The 9853-nt window shown below is 31.9% G+C and overlaps 1 protein-coding gene across 2 annotated transcripts; it reads right to left on the bottom strand.

Annotated features, from left to right (window-relative positions):
* Nucleotides 1-223: 223 nt before the first annotated feature.
* Nucleotides 224-9625, bottom strand: LOC143041873 (uncharacterized). 2 transcript variants are annotated; one of them, XM_076214006.1, is made up of 6 exons: nucleotides 9469-9625; nucleotides 5024-5575; nucleotides 3253-3408; nucleotides 2773-2896; nucleotides 1807-1995; nucleotides 224-891 (listed from the first exon to the last, which is right to left on the bottom strand). In XM_076214006.1, exons 2-6 carry the CDS (start codon nucleotides 5569-5571, stop codon nucleotides 700-702), a joined length of 1209 nt encoding a protein of 402 aa, XP_076070121.1. In that variant the 5' UTR covers nucleotides 5572-5575; nucleotides 9469-9625; the 3' UTR covers nucleotides 224-699. The 2 variants fall into 2 exon arrangements, with proteins under 2 accessions (XP_076070121.1, XP_076070122.1); XM_076214007.1 differs by lacking the exon at nucleotides 9469-9625 and adding an exon at nucleotides 9359-9454.
* Nucleotides 9626-9853: the final 228 nt, after the last annotated feature.

Raw genomic sequence — 9853 nt, forward strand, 5'->3', positions numbered from 1 at the left:
TGGTGTTAACAATTACGGATCCATGATTTTGAAAAATGTGTTGGGGCCACCATGGCAACATTAGTAGAACTTGTAAAAGGTCTATGCATTAGTCATACATATGTTACAATGTCCTTTTGTTATTTTTTTTATCAGCATGATGTTTTATTTTCTAACTTCTTATTCATAAAATTTTTTTAAACTCAAAGATTAAAATCTACAATTATAAAAAAAGGAAGATGACTCAAATATGAAATTTTACTTCAGTGATAATAAATCCTTGATAGACAGATTGTATACTATAGAATCTAGTATTTTGTGCATTATTCAATTCATCTCCAAGTAGTGAAATTCATATAGTAAAACAATTGTCTTAATAATTGTGTTCCAGTTCTCCAATTTCTGTGTCTTATTTTATTTCCTTCATTAAAATATGCAACGGAAAAAAAGTGTTTTATAGAATTCATATTTCATAACAAAATTTCAGAAGACACTTATGATGACAACTACAGTTTTGTTTCATGCTACCCATGAGCGTCTGACACAGTCAATCAGATGATATTTAAGTCTATAGACTTTCCTAAGATGATATTTAGGTATGTTGACTATCATTGAAAGATACTTGGGTCTGTAAATTATCCTTGGATGAAAATAAGTCTGTTGGCTTTCCTTGGATGACATGAGGTTTGTAGACTATCCTTGGATATTTAGGTCCTTAGATTATCCTTCAACTGTGACAAATTTCAGTAATTTTCCAATATCCAAAAATGTTTGGACAAGCTTTTTTCTATCATCTTTTCGTAGAATATTATATGTTCTACTGTGTGTTACAGTAGCTACTTTATTGAGTAAACATCCTTTACACAAATTGTCATAATAACCCTCCTCTGGCTTAAAAGATGTCAATGTAACCTGCAAAATAAACCATAATTTTTTTGTTTCATTTATATTCTTTAGAACACAAGAAACTCACTTATTTTATACTGTCAAACTTTTCTCTCGTTTCAATTTTCTTATTTAGTAACTTGTATCTTAAAATAGTAAATTAAATTAAAGACATTAATTTTCATCCAGATTCATTTTTCCGAAATTTCAAAGAACCTGTTTAGGAAATTTCGGAAAGAAATATGGCCAAAGTCAGTTATCATATCATGAGGCTGGATTTTTGCCTAAAACATTTGCAAAATGGATCCATATTCTTAAAGATAATTGAACCCAGATAAGGTTTTGATAAGTAGAAACCTTCATTCAAATCAGAAGTAGAAAAGAATGAGTCACGATTTATATATGACAATTTTAAAAGTTCTTAAAAAAAAAATAACTGCTCAATCCTAGGCAAGTTTCTACGTTTCGCTTTATGACTGAACTGCTCAGGTTGATCTGAGGTCATTTAAGAGAAAATGCTTGGGAGGAGTTTGTGACATGAAGATATTGGTTTTGATACATCAAAATTTTCCTGGAAATGTTCTTATTGTAAGCTCATATATTCTGCCAAATATGAACAACTAGAACCTGCTCTTAGGGAATTCAAAATTTTAAATTAAAAGACAAAACATATTTATAGGTCCCTCGAAATCAAAATTAATTTCACATATAAGACATACCGTAAGATTTCAAAAGTCTGCTATTAAATGAAAATCAAACTTGATTGCCATTCTGATCAATCAATACTGGAATTTTTGATACTAAGATTGTCATTATTTTAACAAATTTGGAAGTAGATTTTTTTATTATTTATGATATGCTTTCTTAACAATACAAATCAATCCAAAAAAAAGCCATATTTATGACGGATATTTTGACAATATAAATAATATATCTACTTACAGCTGTTCCTTGTACAATGAATCCATACATTCCATTATTACCAAAGACTGAATATGGTAAGGTACACAGAAATTGTCCACCATGTTGACCTTCATAAGAAGATCCAATTTGTCTGGAATAAGATGTTCTCTGCAAACCTCTTAAATTTCTAGCTTGTTCAAGGTCTTCCTCTTTATTGCATTGCTTCACCTAAAGTGCAAACAAAAATTTCTTAATGCCTCAGACGAAAATGAGAGGCAACCATTACTTTTCAATAAATGTTAAGGAAACAAAATATTTCCAAACTTGTCTTTATTATATTTTCATAGAAGTTAAAATGATGTTATTCTATCAGGACATGATTAATTAATAGTTTTTGTTTCTTATCAAATTCAAATATGGTCAATCAATTATGCAAGTGTTATTAAATTACATCCATGCCAATTTTTTTTCATTTGGTATATTAAAAGAAGATGGCCATCTGTCAAACCATTTAATAAAATATAGAGTCAAAGTGCTTTTAAGCACTGAAGCGTAAAGATTGCTACAATTTATCTGTGGAAAGTAAAATTAAATACTGCATTGTTTAAAGCATTGTTTGTAGTTCATTCAACTACAATTCTTTTCAAAGGAAGATACCATCAGTTTTTAAAGATGCCTTGAATGCCATCATTGATATTTTTAGAACAAATATTCAATTAGATTGCTGCACCTTGCAAAATTTATGTAATTTTCTTCACAAGTATATCATCAATTTGTAATTTGAATATCTGAGCATGTATTCCATTGATAAATTTTTGGAAATGTAAGGGGATTTGATGTCTAGAATGGTATAATTTATGACTAATGCACTATATTTTGTGTATCTCAAAAGTAGTGATAATTCTTGGAAGATTTAGATATCAAATCAATACCATAGCTACATTTAGGGTTTGATTGCATTTAAAGCAATCTTTACACAAAAAAAAATCATCACATTTATTTTACCATTATAACAGCACAAATCTTCTCCAAACCATTATCTGTAGGATGGCATAAGATTGCATCTGGACAGGCAACTAAACTTCTACCACAAACTGTCAATGGATAATTTGGAACACTTAAACTGCTCCTACAAAGTTAGAGACATGTACATGGTGAAAAATCTAGTGTATAATGGAGGTTGTACAGTCACCTGGATACCATTTTCTACAATGTTTGGTGCTTGTATAATATACAAAGTCCATTTGGTTATCTGGACAGAATTTGATGCAGCCATGACAAAGTTTACATTTAATACATGTATATTATCAGAATTTTCTGTTGGCAAATGTTTTGTTTTAAAACTAATTTAAACTACACCATTGTTCACTTTTAGTCGTATGACATACTTTCTGACTATTGAGGTTTTGAAAAAAAATATGTTTGTTTTCTTGTAGCTAAACATGTATTTATCATTGCTTACATATATATATATTGAGTACTCACACAATATGCATGTTAAAAATCCTTGCAAAATTCACAAAAAGTTCTTGAAACATTCCATCTGACACTCCTTCCAATATGTCATTTTTTTGTCTTCCAACCATAAATGAAAGTTGCCATATGAAAATCTTAAGGCATGAAGACAACTCTCTGCAAATTCTACAAAACAAAATAAAATAAAACAGTTATTAACCATTTTTGTAACAGCTTAGTCAAACACATTATAATATCATTGAATATCAACAAAACATGTTTACATAGAAACAATGAACAAGTACCAGTATTTTTATATAAAGCAAAATGTAAGCATGGACTAGGAAAAAAAACATGTAATTAACAGAATACAGAAAACAGCAAGAAGCAGAAAAGTGGAAAATTTTAGTCTTCATTAGACATGTTAGATGGAAAATATTTTGAAAACAAGCAGTGTAAGGCTTACATATATGTAATCAAACATATATAACATTATTCTTTAAATTGTAATTGCATTACCTCCCTTACACTGCTTTTAAATTGTCCTTTAACAAGAAAAACCCTTGTTGTCTCCCTTTTAACCCTAATTGCTTAATGATTTGAGCCATAACCCCCCATAACCATCCCTTTGTAGTATGGAAACTTGTGGTACAATTTTAGTGAGATTTATACACTTAAACACAAGTTATTGCCTGAAAACTACAAAAATGCTTATTTGGGCCCCTTTTTTTACCCCTCACTTATTGAAACCCCCCCCCCTCCCACCTTAGCGCAAGAACCCCAACACTCAATTCCAGTCTTTCCTTTGTAGTAAGAAACCTTGTAGCACAATTTCAGAGAAATCTGTTCACTTAAACCCAAGTTATTGCCTGCAGCTGTAATCTAGAAAAATGCTTCTTTTTGGCCCTTTTTTGGCCCCTTATTCTTAAATGTTCCAGGATATTAACCCCAAACTAAATCAAAGCCCTCCCTTAGTTATATGGAACTTAATGGTACAATGTCAGAGAGATCCATACAGTTATGATGGTTATACATAAGTTATTGTCCCGAAACTACAAAAATGCTTGTTTTTGGCCCCTTTTTGGCCCTTAATTTTAGACTGTTTGCCCCATAACCCTTTAAATAAATCCCAACCTTCTACTTTGTGGTATGAACATTGTGGTACAATATCAAAGCAATTAAAATACTTATACACAACAAATTGTCCTGAAACTAGATAAATACTTGTTTTTGGCCCCTAAACTGTTGGGACCATAACCCCCAAAATCAATCCCAACCTCCCTTTTGTGGTTACAAACATTGTGTTAAAATTTTTTTGATTTCTATTTATTTATACTAAAGTTATTATCCTGAAATCATCCGTCTTCAGAAGATGCTGACGACGATGCAGACGACGTGATACCAATATATATACATGATATACAACCAAAATTTTTTTAATTTTTGCAGTCATATATATAAAAAGTCATCTGCATATATATACATGTACCTTCTTAAAATATGTATATATATACAAATTTATAAGCAAATCTTTGACAACAATGTTTTAACTGTGAATAGAATGATTTGAATGTACAAGTTTGTCAATGGCTTCAAACTTGACCTAAACACAGACCATAACTAAAGCCATTTATGATAAACCGCTTACAGTAATTCATCTCAATATTTTAATCTGCTTACTTTTCGTCCTTACTTAGGGAATCTATCTCTTCCATTCTTAACTGTTTTATCTCACACTACATCATTTACACTGTGCACTTTATAAAACATAACTTTTTATTTTACCTGTTAATGTTATTACCTGTCTCTAACATCTGATGTTCCTACATAGTCGGCAATCCAATGAGCGTCCTCAATTATATGCCTTATTTTTGAAAGGTCACTGAATTCAATTTCTTCAATATTATTACAGTCAATGTTAATGATATTATCAATTGCATATTGAAAACATTCACATTTGACTTGGTCTTCAGGGCTACGGAAGCCTAATTTCAAAATTCTTGGAGACCATTCCTTTTTCATTGCAAAATGTGAAAGCCCATTGAAGAACACATTTTCTATATTTGCACATTTTTCAAAGTTCATTCTGAAAGGTGATAGGTCCATGGCCGTCCAGTCTGAAATGTTTTTCTTTATCAGGGTTCCCAATGAAAAAATAGTTTTTTCTGAGTCTGCTTCACTGTGCATACTCTCCACTTCTGAATTGCGTTTTTTCTTGTTCCCTTTGTACTTAACTTGTTCGCTGTTGTTGTCAGAGGAAGCTCCTGACTCAGTACGACATCTTTTCATTGGTTGATTTGAAGACTCAGGACAAACTGAGTTATCAAAGTTCTCTTTTGAAGATGCCATTCAACTGTACAAAACAAGAAAAAAGGATTTAAATATTTAATTTCAATGAATCATTAAAATTGAGGTTTCAATCATCTGAGCTGAGCAATCAAATATGCCAGTTCAAAGATATGGTCATGACATTACTTATATCTGTCCTGTGACTTTCATCACCATGTGACCAAAATGTAGGCATTGTTACTACCAAGGGTCCTATGTTGAGTAAATAGGTGAAAAAGTCTAAGGCTATACTGCATGAAAAACTAAGGAAATAAAAATCTAATTAGAATTCTGAATGTCAACCTCCTTTTAGTCGTGAAGCACATTGTGATAAATAAGTCCCTTCAGAACAGAATTCTTTCTAGACTATCCTGCAGAAAGACGATCCTGATGATGCTTGAATATTTAATAGGTGCAGCGATACAGGCGCACATTCTATCTGTTAATGACATCATACAGGAATGTGTAATTGCACAATGAATTGGTGATGTTTTTCTGTAAAAATTTATTTTTTTTATTTTTGGTGTTTTAACGCCACTTTTAAGCACTGCATTTAGGCTATTTCGTGGCGATCAGTTTTTATTGGTGGAGGAAGCCGGAGTGCCAGGAGAAAACCACCATCCTCCTATAGGAAAACTGACAATCTTAGTCAATTAAGATTGGAGTCAAGTGCACCCGCACTAGCAGGGTTCAAACTCACAATGCATATAATCTTATATCAAACATGTCTAATGTAGAAAAACATGTAGATTAACATGTTTAAATTTATACAGAATGTAGATACATGTATAAGTGTGTGTATGATTATTTGTTTCAACTGCAGAATGGTACACATGGTGCAAGTTGTCACTTGTGGTAACCTAGGCACACCCAGGCTGATCTCAAAACCTTAACACCACTATCATAGACCACAATGAAGGTTGGTTAATATGGTCAATTAACAAATGAATATGGGCCAACAAACTTGCTCAGGAAAGATTATTTATAAGAAAGTCAAGAACAGTTTCCCCAGAGGGCATTAACATGATTAATGAAAAACATAGAATGAGTCCCTACCATCACCTGTTTCCAGTGACGCAGGCTTTAGTACAGGTTTTTACATATTAAGGAATTAATTTCTCCTCCTAAACATCAATATTGAAAAAAAAATTAACAGCATATTGATTCGTGATAATTTGTATAACCATCAAAATTATAATTTCAGTTCAACTACATGTACCACATGTCAAGATATATAAGAATCAGTTTACATCTTACTGATGATCTATATACATGATATAAGTTATCCAAAACATCTAACATTTGTTTATGATTATTATCATTATATTTTCTTTTGGTGATTTTGTACCCTTTTACACTTGCTGATTATTAATCAAATACATGTTTATCAATTAAATGAAACAGTCTACAAATTTGCATACATGTACCTTCTATTACCCATACATCATGTACATGTACTGAACATCATTTGTACACACTCTTAAGACCCCCCAAAAATATAAAAGATAGTACAAAATTGATTTTTTAATTAAAAAAACTGAAAAGGTAATGTATTTCCATTTCAGTGAAAGTGTGTTTATGCATACACAATATAATTACACAAATATACATTACATTTGTAACAGTCCTTTTACATTAATTAATCATTATCATGATTATTGACTCTTTTTATAAGTATTTCTATTGGTATCTATCTGACACAGTTTGTAAGTAAAGAGTTAACCCCATTTCAATTAATTTTTATGGTTTGTTGTACTGTATACATGTTACACCACTGTCTCAGGTTAGGGGAGTGTTTAACCCTGCAATTTTCTATAAGTGCCTGTCTCAAGTCAGGAGCATGCAGTTGAGAGGTTCAAGTTTGCTAATGTTAATGTGTTGTTGGTTTATTGTTTTGTTCAGCTCTTGTATTGTTCTGATGCACCACTTTCACATGATTAGGGGAGGGTTGGACACCAGCTTACATGTTAAACCCCACTTCATTCAGTATTTGCCTGTCCCAAATCAGGAGCATGTAATTCAGTAGATTTTGTATGTTGCTGTGTTACATATTTGCTTTTAGTTCATTATTTTGTACTGTACTGTACTGTACAGTACATAAACTAGGCTTTTAGTTTTCCTGTTTGAATTGTTGTTATTTTGAGGCCTTTTATATACATGTAATAGGAACGGAAATGCAAAGGTAGACAACTCCAGATTTTATAAAAAATTTTGCATGGAAACATTACTTCGGATTACGGCCTTTATTCAGTTTGTAAAGCCTAAAGAAGTTTCGAAGGTGTCTTTACCTTATTCTTCAGGGACTCGTGCATATGTATATCCAGGTGTTATGATAAGTCGTTATCCTAAGGCTATTTTTTTTCTTATTTTTTCTGTACACTTAGCTTTCATTTTTTATTACCATGCATTGTCAAGCTTGGTAACTTATAATTATTTGTCAGTAACTAAATGTACGATGCTGTCCCATACTGAACCTTCTGACCTTGTTTGTTTACATTTAAATTTCAATGGCGTCAAAATCACGTGATGTCAATTCGTTCTACCCAATCAAATTGTTCTACTGTCAATTAGGGGATTTTCCAGTCTACGGCAATTACGTTATTTCTTTGTGGGATATTGCTTCAAAATAGTTGGCAATAATTTTGGGTTTTATTCAACAGGAAAACTCTTTTTTTGCCATCCCTTTTGACATCAATGGAATTCTATATGAATATTTATCTACAGTCATGATGGTCAGAATATCGATCTTTTTATAATGAATAAAAAGAAAATTCTATGAAAAATAAATGTAAATTATTTTTCATTAACCTACTCTATATTCCTGTACAAAATTATGGCATGGGCATCGTTTTTTCAATTAGTTTTCCTTTCATTTTGGTTGGGCTATTTTCGCAGGAAAATCGCGAAAGACGTAAGGAGCATGTCATTTTAAAATTCCTAAAAATACGATTTGCTTGACCTGTATTGTCTGCCACAAGATTGATGACGCTGAATGGAATGTACACAAAGCAATGGAGGCCGGAAGTGGGATTTTGTGAAGTTCTAGAATGTTTTTAGACATTCGGAAGTCGGGATTGAAACGGGCATTAGAAATTTGGCATTTTTTAGCAATAATTGAGAACAACAATGAAAACTTACCTTCAGAATTGTTTTTTTATTCAAAAGTGCAGAAAAAACGTATTCTACATTGTTTTTCTACGCCGTAAGTAGCGTAGTGACGTCAATGCGGAGTTTCCCCGTGTGTTAAGTTCAAACACAAATACCTAACGAACTGACAAGATGAACGATTTTAGACTACGGTAGGATATCAAGCTAACTTTAAAATAGAGGCACCAATTTGGGCAAAATTTTCGCTTCCAAAACTACAATTTGTTCGAAAAGGCAAAAAAACAGAATATACAAGATTATGACTTAATTTTATTGTAAATTTATTACATAAATAGGATAGTTAGAACAAACATTGTTTGATTATTTAAAAGGCTGTATTCATATCAAATTATTTTTTTGATATATAAATAACAAATTGGCTTTAGACATGTTAGACATTTCTGATTTCATTAAATCAAAAGCGAAAAGGAAGTCCACATATGTCATCAAGTTTTTTTCATTTTATTCATTTTGAAAATTTCTTGTTCCTACTGACTACGAGTATGTTGTATGGGCTTTGCTCAATGTTGAAGGCCATATGGTGACCTATAGTTGTATTTTTTTATGTTTTATTTGGTCTCTTCCAACTCTTGAAAAGTTGTCTTATTTGTACTTTTTCATTGTTTGGGTTTTTTTTTAGCTGTTTTTGTTTTAGGTTTACTTCAGGTAAAGACCCGTCACGACGGGAGCTTAGCTTTATCAAGCCACCCTGTAATTTCAACAGAACATTTTACAATACTCTAGATCTGTGATTTAAATAAGCTTTCAAACCTGCTAATATTGTGTCGAACTATAAATTATCTGGGCACTTGTTTTTGTTGAAGCTAAAACAGGATCTAGTGAACAGAAACCCAGTTTTGGTTCTACAAAATACCACAAAAAAAGAATAACCTAACACCGAAAGACTACTTTGTTTCGGTTATTCTTTTTGTTGTTGTTGAAAGTCTGATTAGTCAGAGGCTAAACGTCAGGTTCGGGTAAATCTGTTAACGGTATTTCTGTTATTTCATTGGTTATAAATACTATCTAATGGTAGCCTGGAAACCTGGCCCAATCATACTGCGTCGATAACATGTAGCGGAGCTAATCAGTAGCCAGGACCCCAGGCTATATCTAAGGCTGCTTCGTGGCTGTTTCCGGAATGATTATGGGGGAA

The sequence above is a fragment of the Mytilus galloprovincialis genome, chromosome 8 (genome assembly GCF_965363235.1).
Source record: "Mytilus galloprovincialis chromosome 8, xbMytGall1.hap1.1, whole genome shotgun sequence".
Classification (NCBI taxonomy): domain Eukaryota; kingdom Metazoa; phylum Mollusca; class Bivalvia; order Mytilida; family Mytilidae; genus Mytilus; species Mytilus galloprovincialis.

Bases quoted from the DNA above. Each gene is read 5' to 3' on its own strand.
- LOC143041873 (XM_076214006.1), bottom strand. From the start codon at position 5,571: ATGGCATCTTCAAAAGAGAACTTTGATAACTCAGTTTGTCCTGAGTCT. The intron at 3,409-5,023 runs GTAATAACATTA...TTTGTTTTGTAG, and splicing joins ACATCAGATGTTAGAGACAG to AATTTGCAGAGAGTTGTCTT. The intron at 1,996-2,772 runs GTAAAATAAATG...TTTGCACTTTAG, and splicing joins AGATTTGTGCTGTTATAATG to GTGAAGCAATGCAATAAAGA.